The sequence below is a fragment of the Vittaforma corneae genome, assembly GCF_000231115.1.
Source record: "Vittaforma corneae ATCC 50505 unplaced genomic scaffold supercont1.3, whole genome shotgun sequence".
Classification (NCBI taxonomy): Eukaryota; Fungi; Microsporidia; family Nosematidae; genus Vittaforma; species Vittaforma corneae.
Genome location: NW_006889836.1, coordinates 195710 through 216567, shown reverse-complemented (window position 1 = coordinate 216567; position 20858 = coordinate 195710). Strand labels below are relative to the sequence as shown.

Genomic DNA, 20858 nt, shown 5'->3' with positions numbered 1-20858 from the left:
TTAAAAAAGCAAAAATGGGCAAATAAACATCAAAATCGTAGCATTTCATTAGTTACTACACGTAGTTCTATATTTTCAATATAAAATATATAATATAAATGCAATAAATTATGTGTGGAACTCTGTAAACAGAACTTTCTTTGCAGACTAAGCTAGTATTGTAATTGTCTCATGGTTATTTATAATTTAGACACGGAAAGAAGAGTATTAACTTTGCGAACTATATTTTTAGTGTTTATCAACAAACTTCATATAAAAAACTAGAAAGACAGTTTCAAGATTAAAAAACTATTAGTAAATTTGGGAATATAACAACATGTATACTGAATTAGATTTTGCAGAAAATTTTGCATTTTGGTTATATGAAGCATCATTGAATATTATCCATTTGTTCCTGTTACATATTGCATAATAATGTCTTTGCCTTCTTTCATAAAATATCACACCAATAAGTTTGTATTCAGTATTGTTGATTTTAATATTTTGATCAATATAAATTTTAACATTACAATCCTCATTAGATTCTATTATGAGTGTTCTATTGTAAATAATCAGATATCTTGGGGTTGATTTGATTGAATTAGTGTCTAAATGTATAATATTTCCACAATTTTGTGTTCTACACTCCCATTCATAATCTTTGTCGTTGATAATTACTGATTGATGGAAGTTATCTATGGATTTTTGCACACCTTCTGTTATGTTTAACTTCAGAAATCTTTCTAGTGTATTAGTAATTATAGTATTCTCACATTCTTGGCATTTTATACTATATTCACATATAATTCCAAACCATCTCCCAATAATATCTAGATTTTTAATATCTTCAGATGTTAAATTGGAGGATTTAGTTTCTCTTTCAACAATTTCCAGATGTATAGTTTCAATGAACTGTATCAAATATTCACTTGCATCTTGGGCTTCCCTGTTAAAAAGATTTGCCATTGTCTCTCTTCCTTTAAGTACTTCGATAAACTTTTTTGGATTTACTGATTGTTCAGACTTTTTATAATCTTCAATAAAGTTTTTGAAGGCTATAGAAATGGGCTGAGTTTCAGAATTAAATGTCTCAGTAGAAAAATAATTGACAAATGCAGGAAGTGAAAGGATGCATTGCATACATGCATTGAAAAAGCATGTGTTTCCTATGTTATCAATTCCACAAGAAGTAAGATGCATTTCAATTGACGGAATATCTTCGTTAAAAATCTCTACATCAGATTTAAGAATGCTATAACATATCAATATGCTTCCAGGAATTAGCATGAACAGCAATAGTACTATAAATATTATTTTTATAATTTTCGAGCGCTGTAAACTATTCATTGTATAGGAGGACGAATGGGTTTATTAAGATTTCTAAAAAATTTTAAAGTAAAAAATGTCTCTATATAAATTATGACTATAGATAAAGTTCATCTATAATAATATCAGGAGTTTTGATAATAATATATAGTTTTCACTAAAAATACATAAGCTCATCTATTTAACAAACACCAAAATACCAACTAAACGTAGTCAAATGAAAGAAATATGATAGTATTTATTCAAAGTTAGTATTCTAATATTCTCTCCGAAAATGTAATTCCCTTCGCAAAACTTTTATTTTCAATATCAGGCAATTCAAAATATGGTTCTCCTATATTTAGATATTTTTTAATTTTGAGAACTGAACCGTTATAAAGCTTTAACTCAAAAAATATAACTGTTCTTACTACAAACTCCTTCTCTGTTATACTTGGGCCTGTATTCATTGGAATTCTAAACTGCAATTTAAATCGATTTTTATTTGAAGGAAATCCATTTGATATACACATTAACTTTGATTTGATTATGTTATGTTCTGGCCAATTAATGATTACAAGTTGATATAGCTTTCCAGAAACGCTTGCTACCACGGGTTGAGATGTTTTAACAATTGAAAAGCAATCAACAGAAATGCTATCTCCTCTAATATACCATAATTTATCAAGCAGTATTCTATAAGGTATTGTTTTGTCAAAAAGACACAGAAAAGTATTTGTCTTAATTTTGAAGTCGGTTTGACATTTTTCTTCATTTTTATCAAAAATTGATACTATTTTTTTGGTTGAATATTTAGAATTGTAGGCTATGCATATACCTTCTAAGACACAAATATTTTCAATTTGACAAACTGAATCATAGAAATATCCTTTTACCGTTCCAGTACCATTTTCTTCATATTTGAGTTTAAGCTTAAAAGGAAAAACATGTTCGCCAGAGTTCAATTCACAGTTCTGGCAAAACTCATGCATACTCTCACTAACAATCCTTTCACTATCAATTATAAGTTCAGGTATAGATCCATCTATCTTTTTGAGTAGTATTTTCTGTTTCTTATAAAATTTCATATTTAGAGACTTTATCATTATCAGGTCTTCAATCTTCAATCTTATTTGGCCTTCTATCATATTTGTTGGAAAATAATGTGATTTATTCAGGTGTATTTCAATCATTTAAACTTTTGTAATCTCAGCTACCACAATGGTTTTAAACTATTACAAAAGTGTCCAATCATTTATCAAACTCAAGAAACCAACATTTGATAACCAAGTGGAATTGATAAATGAATATTATTTTACACAATTTAGCCAATTAATATTACAATATATAAAACCTAGTATGCAGATTATGAAAAAGCTGTCAGAAAATCATCCTTAATATTAATTTTCTTATTTAATACTTTGTATCAGGTAATTATATTTGTGTATTTTCAATATATTTGTCTTGTGCTGTCGTTGTTTGATTTTTTTCACTTTTTATATTTTCATGTTAACACTCTTAATTACAAAAACCCATCAATTAAAATAAATGCAAGAAAGTGATTGTGACGCTATATTTTATCAACTACAGTATAACAAACAACAACCTACTATGTTTGTTTGACTGTACTCTTTTCCCGCCTTTTTTAGTTTTTCTTGAAGTACAGAACGAGGGTCTAAGGATGAGAAAATATACGACTTTCAAATTTCCCTACATTTTGATAGAGGATGTTAAAGGAAAATTCCAGCCAATATACAAAGAATATATTAGAGAAACTCCCATTATTAATTTGTCTAGTCCTGTACTATGCTGTCCTTTCTCAAATGCAAGAAGAAGTGTAAAACCAATGAAAAAGAATCAGATAAAGTCTGGATACTGTGAGGTGTGTTATGTAAAGTATGAGGATTACAACACGCATATTCAATGTGCAGACCATCGGGAGTATGCTGAGGATGATTATAATTATCGAATGATAGATATTTTTATTAAAGAGTTTCTTGAGCAAGAGTTGTACGGTGTAGCTAGCTATCTTAACAGTCCTTGTGAACGATTGGAATCCAAATATTCTAATGGCCAGCCAATAGCATACGATTCAGAATCTGAATTGGATAGTTTAATAAGAGTGAGTAGAGGATCTCTTGGGGAATTTGATGAGGTAGTTGAATTCAATATTATCTTAGACAATATTAACAAGCATTCTCAAGAATATAAGTAAATAGTTTGATTTACATGTGTGTTTTAAGCTGAATACATTGATTTATTATATATTTAGCTTATCCAGTTGTGTTTTTTAACACATTTGTTCTTTGAATAAATGTATCTTTTGAAATTTTTAAAAATTAAGCAATAGTTTCTTAAATAAGTAATTAGATTAAAATCAGTTCAAATCAGTAAAATACGATTTATTGACTTGTCTCTTTTCCAATCTTGGAAATAATCTCTTTAATTTCTTCGTGATGGAGCATGCGACTATTACGTTCTTTAAATGCAAGTATTTCTAATCTTTCTGCAATATCAGTACTCCATTCTTTTGTTTTTCCATATATTCTTAAGATCTTTTCAATACCCTCCTCCAAATTGTAATTAATTTCAGAAATTTCATTTCTAAGACAAGAGCTTATGGTATCAGAGTCCATCCCAAAACAACAAGCTTTCCATCTGTTTACAGTGCCGGAAGGATCAGTTGAAAAAAGTACATATTCATCGTTTTCATAGCCAGAATAAAGGAAAGATACACCAAAGGGTCTAGCACTTACCATCTGAGTATAATATTGTTTCTCTTGACTAATTAAATCACATAGTACTGAAATACGTGGATATTTTCCTAACACCTCCTTTACACTAACGCTTTTAACTCTTGCAAATTTTAGTAGTCGTAAAGCATCACTAAATATTCCAGAGACTGCCACATAAGCCTTATCATTGACTTTATAGATTTTTTCAATACTTGAAGATTTTACAAGGTTTATTCCAAGAAGAACAACACCATTGGAACACACAAGTCCAATAATAGTTCCTGCATCATTTACATTTTTAATCGCAAATTCGGCTTGAGAAAGTCTGCCTTCTTCGGTGAATGTATTTCCTGTAATTTGTTTATCTGCCATTTTTTGGGGCTGTAAAAATCTCAGCGAATGAGTTAGTTTAAAAATTAATTAAAATGAAGTTCTTTGCAATTGGGAATGCTTTAGAGATGGTATTCTAACCATTTTATTGTATTAAATTTAAATAGTTTTATTTGATTAATTGTGGGTTTACCCATGAAAGGCTTATTTGACAAAATTGGTACAAAGACATGCTGCTCTACTATGAGTAAATCAGACAAAAAGAAGTACAACGTAGCTATGGGGAATGTTCTAGACATGAAAACAGAATATAAAATGGTTCAAATTACCGGCAAGCTTAAGTTAATACGTGACTCGGAAAAATTCTTGTTTTTTGAGTACTACAATCGGATTTATCCAACTATTCAAAATTTTGATAAAAGTTTGTTTAAAACAGTTGTATTAGACGAAGGTGCGGTTGGCCCACTCAGCAGGGGTGCTGATGTGATGGCACCTGGAGTAATAAAATATCAAAACCAATCAGTACACTTTAAAAAAGATGATGTTGTTGGCATTGAAATATTAAATCAAGGGATATTTGCAATCGGCCTATGTCTTATAGATTTTGAAGAAATGTTATTAAAGAAGGAAGGGCCAGTTATTGAAGTTTATCATATTAAAAACGATATGCTAGATCAAAATTTGATATGAAATTAATAAAAACCTAAAGTATGCCTGTATTTTTGCCTGTAGTTAATGTTAATATAAAAGATTAAAAATAAAAATAAAAAAATCGATCTTCTGTTAATAAAATCAAGTAAAACTCTGTATTTAAAAAGATATAAATCTTTTATTTGGTCAAATGTGGATATGTTATGTTTAATTATGAAAACTTTTAGGCACACACAATATTTATATTTAATTTCTATGGAAAAGTTGCTTTACTTCTCAGCTCCACAACAATGCCCATTCAAGATGGATACTCAAAACTCAGATGAGAGAAAAAACATTCAAATTAACATCTTTGAAAGTATGCAGATAGATTTTAAGCCAGAAAAACTCAAGAAAAGACGTAAGGTTGACGACTACGACTACAATGATCCATTTTTAGAATCTTTTGAAGGTGAATTTGATGTTGTTGAGCTTGAATGCAAATTAGAAAATTTTTTCGTTTACAAAGGTAAAATTACTGAGGATCCAAAGAAAATTGCAAGAAAATACAACAATAGCTTGAAGAAACAAAAGTTGGTTGATACAATACAAAATAATGAACAAGAATTTAATGAAGATTCATCAAAAATGTTGCAATTTGAATTTGAAAAAAGGTTAATAAAGTCTATAAACCAAAGTTGCAAATATAGAAAGGATCCAAGATTTGATAATGCATTAATTTGGATGGTTTTTATTAGAAGCACCTTCTCTGAGTTTGAAAGATACCTGAAACATAAAATAATTTTTGCATTCAAACAAGAAGGTTATTTATCAACATTGAATTGTTCTTCCGTTCTTGAAAATGACTTTGAGACTGAGTTTAAAAGCTTACACTCAAAAATTGAATCTTGCTTCAAAAATTATATGGAATGCGCATCATGTGATAAAAATTTTTCAATTGATATGAAAAATTTTGAAAAGCTGAAAGATGAACTATTTGTAGACGAAATGATAGAGTTTATCATCCTATATATTGCTTTCTATGTATGTAAAACCGAAAAAAGCGTTAAGCATGTCAAGAATTTAGCAATTGAATATTTGTCTACTATATTACCTGAAAAATGCACAAATAAAACTAAGATCAAGCATTATATTTTCAAGAATATTTGTTTGAAGGTTGAAAGCTCAGGATATGATTTAGAAAAGGTATTAGCTGGGCAATTTATGTTGAAAGAGTGTAATAGTAAATCCGCAATATCAACAAAAAATGATAATCAAATTACTAAAGCTAAGAAAATAGATACATCGATAGACTCTGAAAGTATGAAGAGCATTCAAGATCTAAACGCATATATAAAACCTGAAAGTAACTATCCTGCAGTTAAATCTTCAAGAAAAGTCAAGAGTAATGCAGAACGAGTACCACAAAAGACTAAAAAAGTCATGCCCAAATGTTCTCAGGCATTTGATATACCAAAATCTCAGATGTTGAATTCATCTTCAAGATACAAAAGTTATCTGACTGATTCTGTTGACAACAGTGGTAGCATATCCTCCATTAATATCTTTGAGCCTAGTTTTAATGAAAATTCTGTTTCGATTGGTACTGACTTAAATCCATCGTCCAACTCAATCAATTTATTATCAGGTTCTGGGAATTCTATATTTTCAAATATATGTACAAAAGAAAAGAAAAACAAACAGTATTCTCCACCTACTTTTCCAGTCTTTTCTACTAGTTTTTTAAACACTAATCATTTTAAACTAAATAATTCTGGGAAAAATGAAAAGATCGTTATGATTGAATCATCTCTCGAAAATACAATTCCTAGTATTGGTGATATCCATATTAATAATAAGTTGAAAGGATTTTTGGAATATATTAATCCTATCCATTCAATAGATGAAAATGCGATCTATAATGCCAATGATATTAACAATGTTGATAGTCTTAAGGGGTCTTCTGAATTCATTAATCCTGTTCAGTTGACTAATGACAAACCAATAGATAATAAGCTGTTGAGCTATATAGCTACTGATGGATTAAGTAGAAAATACGAAAACAACGAATCATTAGATAGCACATTGAATGGTGTTGGGCAATTCATTAATTTAGCAGCATATAGTGATGATAAGAATTTAGAAATATTACACAATAATGAATGTGTCAATGACCATGAAGTTTGTAAAAACACTTTTGATATGCCTGAAAAGAATCTTTTGACACTTTCTACAAATTTAAATTCAACAGTGATTGAAGATTCTAGTCAGGATGAGGACAATCATTTAACTTTTAACTCAAACTAAAACTTAAAAATTTTAGTTTTACAATAAATCAGTATCAAAATCAATGTTTTTAAAGCAATTTCAATTAGTTTCAATTATTAGTTCTTTTGAAACTATTGTTTCAGGTCCATTTAATTTAATTTTCATTTTGAAAAGCTATGAAAAACGTATTCATCATTGCTGTTTGGTCTTCTTTTATTCTAGGAATGCTTACTTTGCTTAATGAATTTTCATTTGACCGTCAACTGGAATTTTCATTATCAAAACAATTATATGGTCTACCAGCCAACTCAAAAACACTTGAGCTTATTTCAAGCGACAAAAAATACATTAATTCACAACTCAAAGCTCTTGAAAAGCGCACAAACAGAATTCCTAGTGAAATTTTTAAGCATTTTTGTGTGTTAGGCTCTTCATTACTATTCCTAAATTTAATATTTAGAAAATCACTACAAACTGTAATATCAAGCAGTATTGACATACTTCCAAAATTTAGACACAGTGTAAGGATGAAAGAACTCTTATTTATTTCATTAATTAGCACCTTCCTTTTAGCTTCGGTTTTTGGAAGTAAAATTTTTGCTAATATATTTTCAGGAGAAAGCTTGACTTTAGCAGCAATTCTTTTCTACACATTTCTAGGCTTGTTTGTGCTACCTACTTTCTACATGATACTTAAGAAACTCTTTAAAGTATATTCTTCAAAGCTTATTATTGCTTGCTATATGGCATATTTTGTTAAGGCAATATCTGACTTTGTATCCTTAGAGGATGTAAACTTAGAAAACATGAAAAAAGTCAACATTTCAGAATTCTCAAAAAATGTTAGAGATTATCTGATTGAAAGAGGACTCCAAAACAAAGTATATTCAGAGAAACTTAAAAAATCTCAAAGTATAAATGCAGCATTAGTAGGTTGGGGCTCATATGAAAGAATTGAAATATATGGTGACTATCAAAATCTTACAAGCAATGAATTTGAAGCAATTTTGATGCATGAAATAGGACATTCTGAATTTTGTTCATTGATAAAAAAGATTTTGACACTTTTCTTTCTCAAAACCATTGAAATGGTAGTTGTCCTTCAAATCTATGCTTCAATTTCAAACAAGTTTTCTGACAGCTTAATAACAAAGAATGGTTCATTTATAGTTTTATTTTTAATATACTTTCTGTTTATAAATAGGTGGCTATTAATGTTTCATAAAATGGTCAGTCAGGTTTCGGAGTTTTCAGCTGACACAGTTGCAAAATCCCACGGATATGGAAAAGAACTGTCGAAAAGTACTTTATGATATAACAATAAAGGGGGAATCTAATTTACAATCTACATGGCTGTTTAATTCATTAAAAAGTTATCACCCCACGATATATGATAGGATTGAATATCTACGTTCATAAATAAATTAGCTTATAGATTAAGACAGGCTTAAATTAATTATTTATGATATATACTTTTATCCATACCATTTTAATATTTGAATATATAATTTTATTTATAATATACTCTTGTATTTCATTACATGCAATTTGCACATGTTATTTACAAACATAGCTGCCTTCTTGTGTATTATCATTTATTTTCATTTTACTTGCCCCAAAATATGAGCCATTCCCATTCGGACATAAATACATACAACCAGGAAGGAAGAATCATACAAGTAGAGTATGCAATGAAAGCATGTGGTTTGGGTACGACGACGATTGGCATAAAGCTTTCAGATTGCGTTATCCTTGCATCTGAAAAAAAATTGCTTTCTTCACTCCAAAATCCCGATAGTGTTAAGAAACATTTTAAAATTTACGATACAATCGTTGCTGCAGTATCAGGAGTGAGTGGAGATGCACCGACAATTATTAATAAATGCAGAAGTATATGTTTAGATCATGAAAAACTTTTTTCAGAACAAATCGGAGTAGAAAAGCTTATGGAAGATATCTGTGATTTAGCCTTGAAGTTTAGTGAAAAGGATCTTTCAAAAAAGATATTTAGTCGACCCTTTGGAGTGTCATTATTAATTGCAGCCTTTGAAAACAACACGCCTGTACTATACAGTATAGATCCAAGCGGATCATACCTTCAATATCAAGCTAGGGCAATGGGCGCTGCATCTGAAGTAGTTGAAGATATTTTAGAGAAGCAATATGAAAGTTATAGTGAAAGAGAAAAAAGTATTCCCAAAATTTTAGAAGTTTTGAAAGGAGTAATGAAAGAAAAGCTGACCGAGAACAACGTTGAAGTTTCTATTGTAAGCAAGGATAAAGTGGAAATGCTTACGCCTGAGCAGATTAAAAGGTATATTTGAATAAAAACGAAGGTGTGATTTTAAATCTTAACAGAAATTTAGTAAAGCTATGTAATTGTTTTATGCAATTTATTAATACTTTACATTGTAATTATATTAAATATGAAACTTTTGATATCAATCTTGACATTCAATCTATTTTAAAATTAGAATATTTCAGTTAATTGTCATTTAGCTCTAATCTGTTGTGTGCTTTCTTGAAAAACACATAAATTTTGAGTAGTCACAATTCCAATTCCCTAGCTTATTCAGTAACTTCGGACATGCCTTGTTTCCAATCTCAAATGCCGTTTTAGCTGATTTATCAAGCCATCCATTAAATAAAGCAATGCTCATTGCCCACGTACGATATTTTACAGATAAAATACGCATGATATCTTCTTTGTGAATTCCACATTTGTTAGCATACTGGAAATAATATTTCTTTTTAATAAAAGGATTGGTTTCAACCATTTTTTTCAAATAAGATAACTTATCAGGCATAATCTTATACAAATATTTAGCTTCCTTATATGTAAGATTATTGTAATATAGTGTCAGAATGGTGTCGTTAATATCTTCAAACCTCTTCTTGAATGCTATTTTGTTTGGTGAATTCAAGTAAAATTCTTTAAAAATCTCAAGTAAATTTCTATCATAAAAGGTTTCAAGCCCTTTTGAAACATAGGAAAATACCACATCGTCTATATTATTGCTAGACTTATCAGCCAGATGTATATTAATTAAGCATTCCAACGGAACAATCTCTGGTACCAAATTGTCATATGTTTTAATGTATTTCAAGGCACCATTAAAGTCTTCAAAATAAATATACGTGAATATAATCTCCTTTACTTGGGCAATTGCGAATCTTGATGTTCTAGCTTTTTGAAGAGTTTCAAGTGCTTTGCTTTTATTTCCACTTTTCAAGTACAAATAGTACAAAAGGGAATGATGCTTGCTACTTAATGCTTCTACTATCTCTTGATCATCAATTTTCATGAAATTATCTGTGCTTTTCATGAACATAACTGCTTTTTTAGCGCATTTTTTCTGAAATCCATTTTCTGTAGCCATTTTGGGGCAGATATAGATAGAAGCTCATAATAAAATTATAGCATGATTTTAATTATATGGACAATAAGTTGAATAAGTACAACTAAATTGATATTACATAGGTATAATTGATATTATCTGAGCATTTATTTCTTCTATGTTCATTGTAATGTAGATAAAAATTTACTCCTTCAATGACGAAGACAGTGAAAAAGATGACTATAAATGAAAAGAAGGAGGCTGTTTCTGGGGAAAAAGACACACAAGATAGGTCCAGTATTGCTGAAAACACTAATAGCACAGAAATCTTGGATTCAAATGGAAAAATCAATACTTCGGAAAAACATTACCCAAACATTTACTTCAAGCCAAGAAGCCAGAGTAATACTATTGTGATGGATAATGGCACTTTTGAACTCAAAGCTGGTTATTTAAATGATCTATGTATAATTGCCAGGAATAGATTATTTAAAAGTAAGGATAAAGTATCTTTGGAGCCTTTTCCTTCATCGACAGTTAGATCTATGTTTGATGGTGATGTAATAATCAATTTTGACGTTTTAGAACAGACTATTGATTTGATTTTTGAATACATGAAACCCAGTTTCATCGAGAATTTAATCTTTACTTCTACCCCATATAGTCCAACAGAACAGGAATTAATCGATTTTCTATTTGAAACATACAAATTTAATAAGATTCAAATTGGATATGATTTTATTTATCTGTACCACAAGTATTTTGATAAAAAAGATTGTGTAGTAGTTGATTTTAAATACTCCAGCATCATTGTGTGTGTTATTAAGGGATATCAAATATTTGATATTTACAAAATTAATTTTGGAGGCAAGGACATGTTAGAATACATAAATTACACCATGATCGATAAATATAGGGAAAGTCGAAAAGATTACAAGGGGCTTGTTGAATATCTTAGGGTTTCTGATAATTATGATAGCGAGGCATTATCCATTTATCATGATATGTGTAGTGGTATATATGACCGTAATATCTTTTTAACAGAATCAACGGTACAAAAGATCGAGCCGGCTATTAAAAAGATGAAAAAGGTAGATATTAAATCAACAGGACAAATTCCTGTGGTAGACTATAGTCTTCTTGATATTCCAGATGAAAGCCTTAGTAAAGAACAATTGAAGGAAAAAAGAAGGATGAAGATGTTATTCTGTGGCACTCTTTCAAGGCTCAAAACAAAGGTAGAAAAACTGTTCATAGAACTTGATGAGAGCATTGGAAGTCTTGAGGATGAGCTTGAAAAACAAAGTAATCTAAAAAAGTATATTTCGAAGAAAAAGGCCAAGTTTGATAAATTGAAGAGAGAACTTGAGTTAAGAGACCAACTGAGAAGAGAAGCAAGAAATAGAAAGTCGAGGGAATTTTCTATTAAGTTTAAGGAAGGACAGCTAACTGAAGAGGAGCAACTACTAAAATATCAAATTATAGATGCAGAAGATGAAGAACAAGAAAATGCTATAATTTCAAATGTTGAAAAATTAGCGCTTGAGATCACAGAATTAGATCCTGAATTTATTCCTTTCTATGCTAACACCGTTGAAATTTTGAGAGGAGACAACCTGGGAAGACAATGTGTAAATGTAGAGCTACTTAAATGGCCAGAAATAATGTTTGACCCGTCTATTATCGGTTCTGAACAAATGGGATTGAGTGAAATATTTGAAAATATATTTCCACAGACACAAATTGAAAATGTTTTGATTTGTGGTGGGTTTTCATTTATTAGAAACTTGGAAAATAGAATTATAAATGAAGTAAGAACCTATCTTCATAGTGGTAATGTAAATTTAATTAAGATCAAAGACTCTCAAAAGGAGCCATTTTATAACTGTCAGTTCTCTGATATGTTTCCCATTTATACGAGAGAAGCATATGAGAGATCAAAGAAGGTTGATTACACCATAGAATAAAGCGTGTAATACTGTGATAGAATGTCTTTGCTTTTGGTTGCTTTTAAGATTTAATGGATAATATGCTCTAGTCATCTTTCAGCCGCAGGGTAGTTTTACGCATTGAATTAATTGCGAGTACTTTTAACTCAAATATATCAATAGAAATACTCTTCATTAAATTACAATTTATACACGAATAAATCTCAGTCGTTGAATGTTTGATTTAAGCGGATGTTAACTAACAGTAAACTTTATATACACATTTGATAGACTAACACACTCTTGAAAATGCGGAGTTTTCCACGTCTCAATTTTGAACAAACTGCTTTAAATTAAAACTATTTCCCAAACAAACAACATATCCAATAAATAGATAAATACTTTTGTAGATGTTCTAAAATGTACGTAGTACCCTATTAATTGACTTGAGACTTCTAATTTTTGCTAATACAACATTTCTATTGAAGTAATTTCCCTTTAAAAAAAATTTTAGCAATGCCCTAATATACAGTAAATGGAAATGTGGTTTTGGATAGTTGTCCTGAGTATAACTCAATTTGTTTTAATAACGTACTCAATATATCACTTTGAACCAATCTACAACGTATTTTTTGCCACTTCAAATGGAAAAAAGATAATTTCAGATAAGTTCTTTTTCCAACTCACAAACATTGGATATTTATTCACAATTTTGACTTTGTGTGTTTATATTGCTAGTTACAAGTATGAAGGGCTCAGAGTTGCATATAGGCAGATGCTTCCTTTGATTTTTGTTATCCAAATTATAATAACGGCATTGTTTTGGATCTTGTTTTTCAAAAATCCCAGCTTAGTAGTTGATGGCAAACGGCCATCACAAGCATGGTATAAGCATGTATTCTATGAATCTCCCAAGCATCTGATTCCATTTTTGGTTCTTTTTATAGGCGTTATCATTGAGCAATGCCCAGATATAGATTCCAATAAACTAACTATGCTTTTTACTTTCATTCTATATTACTGGGGTCTGAGCGAATTCTATGCATTCACAAGAGGCAGATACTTGTACGGTATTTTGGGCCGATTTAATATTTACCAAAGGCTGTTGATGTTTCTATTGGTAATGATTATGGCAATATTTATATACATGTCACTATCATGGCTGCTGAACCAGCCAAAATTTATATACTATAGAGCAGTTTCTCATTACAATTTATACGAAAGTCGTTCAATGGCCTCCGCAAATATGACTAGTGGTAGCCTAATTAATTAAATTGCCATCTTATATTATATATAAGCCCATATTAAAGTCTGTAGAGAGATGTTTTAATATAAAAAACTGTATTATTCAAAGGATGAATGAATGTACTTTGAAGAAGAAATCAGACGCAACATCACAACGTTAAGCTATTTTAATATAATATCGTCTTTACTAAATAATGGCTAGTTTTCTATTAAGAATGTGATATATTTTGATTATAAGTGCTGTTCTATTAAAAGATGTCTACTGCAAAGTACCAATGCATCGTATTGTACATTCATACTGCAGCATATCAAATATTCTACTATTTTTGTAATTTTTTATGGCTGTCCAAATGAGAAAGCTGAAGTTCCACGAGCAAAAGCTTTTGAAAAAAGTTAACTTCCTCGAGTGGAAGAAGACAAACACTACAAGGGAACAATTAGTTACAACAAAATATCTATTGAAGGAAAGAGATGAATATAAAAAGTACAATCTAGTAGTGGGAATGATCAAAAAGCTATCAGAAACATTGAGTAGACTAAGTGATAATGACCCAACAAAGTTAGTTGTTGCCAAAAAGCTAATAAACTTGCTTTATGATGCTGGTATAATATCAGAAAGGAAGCTTGTCGAGTGTACGAAAGTTAATGTTAGTTCGTTTTGTGAGCGTAGACTGCCAATGGTTATGGTCAAAAAGAAAATGATCAAAACATTTATTCATGCGGATGAATTTGTTCAACATGGGCATATTAGAGTTGGAATAAAAACAGTAAATGACCCAAGTGTCTTAATCTCACGCACTATGGAGGATTTTGTCGCATGGGTAGACAGTTCAAAGGTTAAGAAAAAGATAGATGAATTTAATGATAGGCAAGATGACTATAACTTTATTTCATAAGCTTATTTGATCACACTAAATAACTGTAGTTTTGAGCTATCCAAAATACAAAAAATCTTCTTTGCCTTTCTCATTAAGTTTATTGAATGAACGTCATCCTTACAAAATACTGTCGTATTGTACAAGATTTATATTCTCATTCAACTTTGACAGGTGATTTCATTTCTATTTTTATTTAATCTCAACAGATGTCTTTTTTTTAAGTTCCCAATGCTCTTCCTTTATTTTACTCAAATACTCATAGTCCACCATTCTCAAATTTCTTAGATCAAATTTTCCAATCCCAATAAATATAATGCTTTCTCCCCTTATTACCATTAATCCTTGCCTTCTCTCTGCATATGCACCCTCATGAAAGATCCTCTCTAAAACATAGTTCAAAGTAATGCTGTTGTATTGATCGTATGATTTAAAAACACCATATAAATAAATATCATCCTTTAACAATACCACTACATTTTTTTCCAGATATTCTACAAATTCCCTATCATTAATTCCAATATTTTCTTCTGTATTTATTGTATTTGATTCCTTGCTGCTTGGCTTATCCATAAGGGTAAAGAGAAAACATGTTTCAACAGAGAATAAGCTTGAACAAGCTTAAACAACACAGGGACAGCTTTCTTATATTGTTAATGCGCTAGCGAACTTTAAAAGAACTAATATGTTTATTCTAAGACTCTAATAAAATTCTGCCAATCCTGCAAATATGTCTATGTTTCTTTTTTTCTCCTTTTTATTTTTAAATACAAGTAAGTACTCTCTGTCTTCAGACCGTAACACACCACACTCACCTATTAGATTCTTTTCTTCGCTGTCCTGGATATAGCATTTTAGTGGAATTCCAAAGTTTTTCTCCCAGAATATTACATGACTAGGCGTACCCTCTATTTTTATTTTTAATTTGTGGTTGTTATCGAGTCCTATTCTTCCATTTAAGTAAATATCCTTATCATATTCAAAGTTTATAAATTTATAATCAATAGAAATGTTCTTTCGATGCTTGGAAACAATGCCAATCTTAATATAATCGTTATCTACTGGATATATTAAAGTAAATTCCTTTGAGCTGATAATTTTGTATATTTCAAAAACTATCAGTTGAGTTTTACAGCTAAAAATAGACAATGAAAAATCATCTTCTATTTCTGTCATAAACTGAAGGAAGATTGTGCCTTTCTTGACATAGCTTTCAATTTTTAGTTCATTTCTAGAGTGCTTATATTCTATTTTATCTGCTAGATTAAAGTATTTAAGAAAACTTGATTTTATCTTTATTACTTCAATAAAGAAGTTTGGAAAAACAACTGTACTAAGTGATTTGTACAGAATGTGAAGCTTTGTACTATTTTCTAATTTAGAACTTTTTATACTTTTTAATAGCTTTTGACTGCTGTCAAATTCATTGGTGTCAGACTCGACCATGGCAAGACTGTTTGGGGCTTCGTTAAATTTCCTTGTGTCATTTTCCTTAGTCTTTTTGGATTTAACTTTTATAAGATTGTGAATAAACACACCACTTTTCTCTGGACAAAGATCAATAACATAGCCTTTACTAAAAAAGCTATAAATCTTGACACATTCTTTCTCATCATTCACTGGATATTCCACTACAAAGGACCTGATCTTCTCACTTTGATATTGAGAGCTAATAATCTTTGCTGACTCATTAAAATTCTTCATTCTAAGTGAATCGTCAAGGAGAATCCTATGCAAAACACTCTTTTTTAACTGAAATGTTATGTCAAATATGTTAAATGAGTCTATTTCTGAGCTCAATGCTTCCTTGAATAATTCTTCAATACCTAAAATTTTACTTTCTGTATCGCTAACTTCTGACGTTTCCGTGGGTAAAAACGAGTCTGTAATTGACTGATTTAGCCTTGACTGTTCACTTGGATTTTCAATAGCCTTTTTTAGTTTTATGACTCGTTTGCTGTTAATAAAAAGATCAGAGGATTTATTGGAAAATGAAAAAAGATGTAGCTCTTCATCTTGAATTTTAAAGGCCAAAAATTCCGAGTATTTTGAACCATTTTTGAAAAACATAAGGCTATTTTTGTATACCATCCGAACAAGATCTAATTCATAGTTCTTCATAACAATTCTAATCAGTGAAATGCTTTTCTTTTTGTGAATAACCTTCACTTCTTTGATATTAGCTAATATTGATTTGAAAATCTCTAAAGTCTCAAATGAGTATAAAACCTTTGATTCATAAACACTCAATCCTTCATAAAGTGAAAATCCGTCTCTATGTGAAGTTGCAGTGCCTTTTGGCAGTTTAAAAGACCATGAATTGACATAATCTACATTATTTATCATTGAGTAGGTTTTTCTATGGACCACATCATTTTTAATGTCTAAAATTTTGTAATCACAGTTAATTATCAGTAAAATTTTTTCAAATTCTGCTTCGGCTTCCTCGATATTGTCCATCATTATTTGTCTAGGAATAAATTCGCATGATCTTCCAGAAGGAACCATCGGCGATATTGCCTGAAACCACGAAGGATAGAAAAACATGCTTTTTAATGAATTAAAAGCAGTCCTCCTTAAGAAGCTACTTATACTGTTTTGAAAGTACAGTTTTCTATCGCCAGTAACCAGTCCTGAGCATACATCAATTTCTATTTCAGGTGAGTTAATCAAAGTAACCTCGTATCTTGTGTTGTATCCCACAGCAGGCGTTCTAAAGAGAAAATCTGACTGAAGCTTCTTCAAAGTGATTATTGAGTTCACATGAATGCCTTTAGGTAATTCAATTTCAATCATCATTTGAATAGCGCCATTGTATTCGAGATTTCCTAATAATGTAACATTTCTGTAAATCTCCTGATGTTTGATATTATCAAAATGATTGCTTTGATTAAATTCAAATTGAATTTCTCTTTGTAGTCCATTTATACTTGATATTTCTCCATGCCCACAGTCTTTATCAAACTCGGGGCATTTTAGCAATATATTATTTTCAGATTGCTCTTTATCCTCCAATATATCATCCAAGCTTTTAATATTGAGTTTTTCATCAATATTGTCGTTGATATTTGACATTGATGAAAAATTTATCATCCTGTTGGAGTATATTGAATTTCCCTGTTTTATGTCCTTACTGACTACCTCATCGTTACATAATTTTAAATCACTTTTACCATTTTCTGATATTCTATTGTACTCATCCAAGGTTATCAATCGGATACTCTTCAAATATGGAGCTTCAAATCCAAAATTCAATCCCGTTATTTTCACACTCCTTAACAATCCCTCCCCCATTACAGAAGCAAAGTTCCTCATAATACTCTGTCTTATTTTATGCTCAAAGTTGTAATTTCGGATGCTATCGAAATATATTCTTTGGATGACTACGTTTACCCAAGCCAAGCTCTCCGTTAGAACCAACCCTTTCTTTATTTCTTCTTTTAGCTTTTGAGATATCGGTAGATTGGGTCTTTTCGTCCGAGAGAATGTGTGCTTGGCCTTGTGTATGCCAAAGAATCCGGGGATGATAGCATAAAGAATAGGGAAAAACACAAATCCTAGTATAAAACCTATCCACAATGTAATCATATCTTAAAATATTGAGACAACTTGAATTGTTTATAAAAATACACAATCTAAAACAGAACCAACAAACAATAAATCATATGAAATAAAACAATTACAAGGCTGTTTGATCCATTAAATGCCTATTTCCAATATAATATACAACAAAACACTCAACTTAATATTAAAGTACTATTCAATATGTAGTTTAATTTATTAGTAATTATTAATCTGGCATAAATTTTGAAAATCCAAATAATTCATCAAAGTCATCCTCAATCTTGGATTTTTTGATTCTTTCTTCCAATTCTTTGTGTGCATTTTCAATAATTTCTTTTTTTTCAATATTTTCAATTTTATCCTCAATAAAAGTATAATCGCTATTTAAGTTAATGATTGAGCTACTTTGAAATGAAATGGACGGTTGTGGAAGAGGGATTGTTTTATATAGTTCGGAATTTTGATATTTTTCATAAAGCTCACTGTCACTTTTGCTTTCATCATTTATACTGTTTATTTTATTATCTAACGTTAATATTGCATTGTTTTCTTTTGAAATCTTTTCCCTTGCATTTTTTATAGCATCTTCAATACTGTCAGCAACTAAGTCATTCATGTTTATATTATCAATAATACTTTTAACACTATCTTTTACTAAGTTACTAAAAGCTTCTTTACTATCCTTGTTTAGAAACTCTAATAACGCTTCAATCACTCTTCCTTGCACTAACGCCTTTAAATCACAGCCATCTAAAATGTTCTTGTAAACATCCTCAATTTCGTTCTTTTGAACAATAGAACTATGCTTAAGTATTTCTTTATGTTGCTTCCTAGAAATTCTTAGAGCCTCGTTGGGATTAGCTATTTTAGATTCTAGTGACGTTATAATATTATGCTTATTAAAATCTAAATTTCCATCAATATCAACCCTTAATCTTAATAAAGGAAGCATAGAACCAGTTCGATTTTCATTCAACCTTTCTAAGATTTCTTCAACTTTGTCTTTAATCTGTTGATCAATACTTCTACCAGTTATATTGTTGTTAATACTACTAGCGTTATTTGTCTCAAATATCTTAATAGTATCCATTATAAAGGGCCTGACTGTTTCTAATTTAATCCTATTTATAAACACTCTCTCGGAAATATCAATGATATAGACAAATTTATCACCCATCTCTCCTTCACACAGACTGGTTCGCACAGTACTTCCGCATTGGAGTACTTCAAAATTCTTATGTCGAGTTTTTATGCTTTCATGTTCGTGACCATAGATCACAATATCAAAAAATGGATTAATAAGATCTTCTGGAAGATACTCTTCTGGTCTAAACGTTCGGTTTTGATGTACAATAAAGATATTAATCCACTCTTCACCTTCTGGCCTAACGTACCTAACCCTATCCTTGATAAAAGTCCTATAGACTCTACGATCCTTGATATGACCCATTCCATAGATTGCTACTTTCCTATCTCCTTGAATGAGGATTGGTTTTAATTCAATATCGTCCACATCATCTACCTTCCCAAAGTAATTGACAAATCCTCCACTGTGTAGAATATCGTGAGGTGAAACACTATTGAATCCACTAGGATCATCATGGTTGCCATGGATACTCAAGATTGGAAGAGAAATGTTCATATTTGGATCATCTGTGTTTATTCTGATGTTTGCCTTGAAATTGGGCTTTGAAGTTCCAAGACAGTACTTTTTTAGGATTTTCACTGTTCTGTTGTATGTGTTACGAGAAGGTTGGTTTTCGTGGAAGAGATCTCCTCCTTGGAGAACCAAATCCACGTTCTCTCTCTGGGCAATGAATAATATCTCATCAAATGTATTGAATGTATCATCGGCACGTATTGGATCAGTTTCTTTAAATCCTAAATGGTTGTCGGAAGTTACAAGTACTTTCATAAGGACAAGATTTATATATTTTTATGTACTAAATAAAAAGATTGAACAATTAAGCTTAAAAATCACTGGCAAAGAAGTGTCACTTCTAATGAAGCCTGTAGATTATATTTAGGGTTTTTGATATTTCTTGTTTGTCAGTTATACACTATTGTCTTCGTAGAGTGTGTTGAGTAAGAGCTTTAGCACTTTGTTTATAACTATTTTTAGTTACATTCATATGAAAAACAAATGTCAAACAGTTAAAACACAAAAATAGCTTGTTTGAGTCCCAGTATTAAAGCCAGAGCTAAAAAAACACAGCGAATATTATAAACACGTAAGTAAACGAGTGTTGAATGAATTTTATTTAAATATTTCTATTTTAATAACCTTCTTCAAATATGAATTGTTTCAAGTATAAAAATAAAAGTCATTAAAAACAAAATGGCTTATTGGTCTTTGATCTTAGCATTCCTCCACCTAGCAATGTCTGAAAATGCAGGTCATGGTCCTGTTTGTTCAAACTCAATATATTACCACTATGCTGTTAACACAGAGTGTAAGCTTGCTTCAACTGTTGGGAAGAAAATCTTAGAAAGAGGTGGCAATGCTGTAGATGCAGCCATCTCGGCTGCTTTAGTTATTGGAGTTGTCAATTCATTTTCTGCTGGTATTGGTGGAGGTGGGTTTGTATTAATAAGAAAAAAGGACTGACATAGACAATATTTTTGACTCTTTTGACTTTAGAGAGGTAGCGCCTAAGAAAA

General features: G+C 30.4%; 16 protein-coding genes across 16 annotated transcripts; 9 read left to right on the top strand and 7 right to left on the bottom strand.

Moving 5' to 3' along the window:
* Positions 1–291: 291 nt before the first annotated feature.
* VICG_00611 (uncharacterized protein) lies at positions 292–1326 on the bottom strand (the record flags this gene model as incomplete). Its single annotated transcript, XM_007604001.1, has 1 exon — positions 292–1326. The coding sequence occupies one exon, from the start codon at positions 1324–1326 to the stop codon at positions 292–294; it is 1035 nt and encodes a 344-aa protein (XP_007604063.1).
* Positions 1327–1553: 227 nt separating this feature from the next.
* VICG_00610 (uncharacterized protein) lies at positions 1554–2432 on the bottom strand (the record flags this gene model as incomplete). Its single annotated transcript, XM_007604000.1, has 1 exon — positions 1554–2432. The coding sequence occupies one exon, from the start codon at positions 2430–2432 to the stop codon at positions 1554–1556; it is 879 nt and encodes a 292-aa protein (XP_007604062.1).
* A 410-nt stretch (positions 2433–2842) lies between these two features.
* Positions 2843–3499, top strand: VICG_00609 (uncharacterized protein; the record flags this gene model as incomplete). Its single annotated transcript, XM_007603999.1, has 1 exon — positions 2843–3499. A coding segment is annotated over one exon (657 nt), but the record flags the coding sequence as incomplete, so codon positions are not given.
* A 187-nt stretch (positions 3500–3686) lies between these two features.
* On the bottom strand, positions 3687–4391 carry VICG_00608 (uncharacterized protein; the record flags this gene model as incomplete). The annotated part of the gene is made up of 1 exon (XM_007603998.1): positions 3687–4391. The coding sequence occupies one exon, from the start codon at positions 4389–4391 to the stop codon at positions 3687–3689; it is 705 nt and encodes a 234-aa protein (XP_007604060.1).
* Positions 4392–4544: 153 nt separating this feature from the next.
* Positions 4545–5039, top strand: VICG_00607 (uncharacterized protein; the record flags this gene model as incomplete). The annotated part of the gene is made up of 1 exon (XM_007603997.1): positions 4545–5039. The coding sequence occupies one exon, from the start codon at positions 4545–4547 to the stop codon at positions 5037–5039; it is 495 nt and encodes a 164-aa protein (XP_007604059.1).
* Positions 5040–5198: 159 nt separating this feature from the next.
* Positions 5199–7286, top strand: VICG_00606 (uncharacterized protein; the record flags this gene model as incomplete). The annotated part of the gene is made up of 1 exon (XM_007603996.1): positions 5199–7286. One exon carries the CDS (start codon positions 5199–5201, stop codon positions 7284–7286), a length of 2088 nt encoding a protein of 695 aa, XP_007604058.1.
* A 137-nt stretch (positions 7287–7423) lies between these two features.
* VICG_00605 (uncharacterized protein) lies at positions 7424–8560 on the top strand (the record flags this gene model as incomplete). The annotated part of the gene is made up of 1 exon (XM_007603995.1): positions 7424–8560. The coding sequence occupies one exon, from the start codon at positions 7424–7426 to the stop codon at positions 8558–8560; it is 1137 nt and encodes a 378-aa protein (XP_007604057.1).
* A 309-nt stretch (positions 8561–8869) lies between these two features.
* VICG_00604 (uncharacterized protein) lies at positions 8870–9571 on the top strand (the record flags this gene model as incomplete). Its single annotated transcript, XM_007603994.1, has 1 exon — positions 8870–9571. One exon carries the CDS (start codon positions 8870–8872, stop codon positions 9569–9571), a length of 702 nt encoding a protein of 233 aa, XP_007604056.1.
* Positions 9572–9748: 177 nt separating this feature from the next.
* VICG_00603 (uncharacterized protein) lies at positions 9749–10627 on the bottom strand (the record flags this gene model as incomplete). Its single annotated transcript, XM_007603993.1, has 1 exon — positions 9749–10627. The coding sequence occupies one exon, from the start codon at positions 10625–10627 to the stop codon at positions 9749–9751; it is 879 nt and encodes a 292-aa protein (XP_007604055.1).
* A 173-nt stretch (positions 10628–10800) lies between these two features.
* On the top strand, positions 10801–12552 carry VICG_00602 (uncharacterized protein; the record flags this gene model as incomplete). Its single annotated transcript, XM_007603992.1, has 1 exon — positions 10801–12552. One exon carries the CDS (start codon positions 10801–10803, stop codon positions 12550–12552), a length of 1752 nt encoding a protein of 583 aa, XP_007604054.1.
* A 496-nt stretch (positions 12553–13048) lies between these two features.
* Positions 13049–13786, top strand: VICG_00601 (uncharacterized protein; the record flags this gene model as incomplete). Its single annotated transcript, XM_007603991.1, has 1 exon — positions 13049–13786. One exon carries the CDS (start codon positions 13049–13051, stop codon positions 13784–13786), a length of 738 nt encoding a protein of 245 aa, XP_007604053.1.
* A 322-nt stretch (positions 13787–14108) lies between these two features.
* On the top strand, positions 14109–14654 carry VICG_00600 (uncharacterized protein; the record flags this gene model as incomplete). The annotated part of the gene is made up of 1 exon (XM_007603990.1): positions 14109–14654. The coding sequence occupies one exon, from the start codon at positions 14109–14111 to the stop codon at positions 14652–14654; it is 546 nt and encodes a 181-aa protein (XP_007604052.1).
* A 171-nt stretch (positions 14655–14825) lies between these two features.
* VICG_00599 (uncharacterized protein) lies at positions 14826–15206 on the bottom strand (the record flags this gene model as incomplete). Its single annotated transcript, XM_007603989.1, has 1 exon — positions 14826–15206. One exon carries the CDS (start codon positions 15204–15206, stop codon positions 14826–14828), a length of 381 nt encoding a protein of 126 aa, XP_007604051.1.
* A 129-nt stretch (positions 15207–15335) lies between these two features.
* Positions 15336–18221, bottom strand: VICG_00598 (uncharacterized protein; the record flags this gene model as incomplete). The annotated part of the gene is made up of 1 exon (XM_007603988.1): positions 15336–18221. The coding sequence occupies one exon, from the start codon at positions 18219–18221 to the stop codon at positions 15336–15338; it is 2886 nt and encodes a 961-aa protein (XP_007604050.1).
* A 202-nt stretch (positions 18222–18423) lies between these two features.
* VICG_00597 (DNA repair protein (mre11)) lies at positions 18424–20112 on the bottom strand (the record flags this gene model as incomplete). Its single annotated transcript, XM_007603987.1, has 1 exon — positions 18424–20112. The coding sequence occupies one exon, from the start codon at positions 20110–20112 to the stop codon at positions 18424–18426; it is 1689 nt and encodes a 562-aa protein (XP_007604049.1).
* Positions 20113–20577: 465 nt separating this feature from the next.
* VICG_00596 (uncharacterized protein) lies at positions 20578–20805 on the top strand (the record flags this gene model as incomplete). Its single annotated transcript, XM_007603986.1, has 1 exon — positions 20578–20805. The coding sequence occupies one exon, from the start codon at positions 20578–20580 to the stop codon at positions 20803–20805; it is 228 nt and encodes a 75-aa protein (XP_007604048.1).
* Positions 20806–20858: the final 53 nt, after the last annotated feature.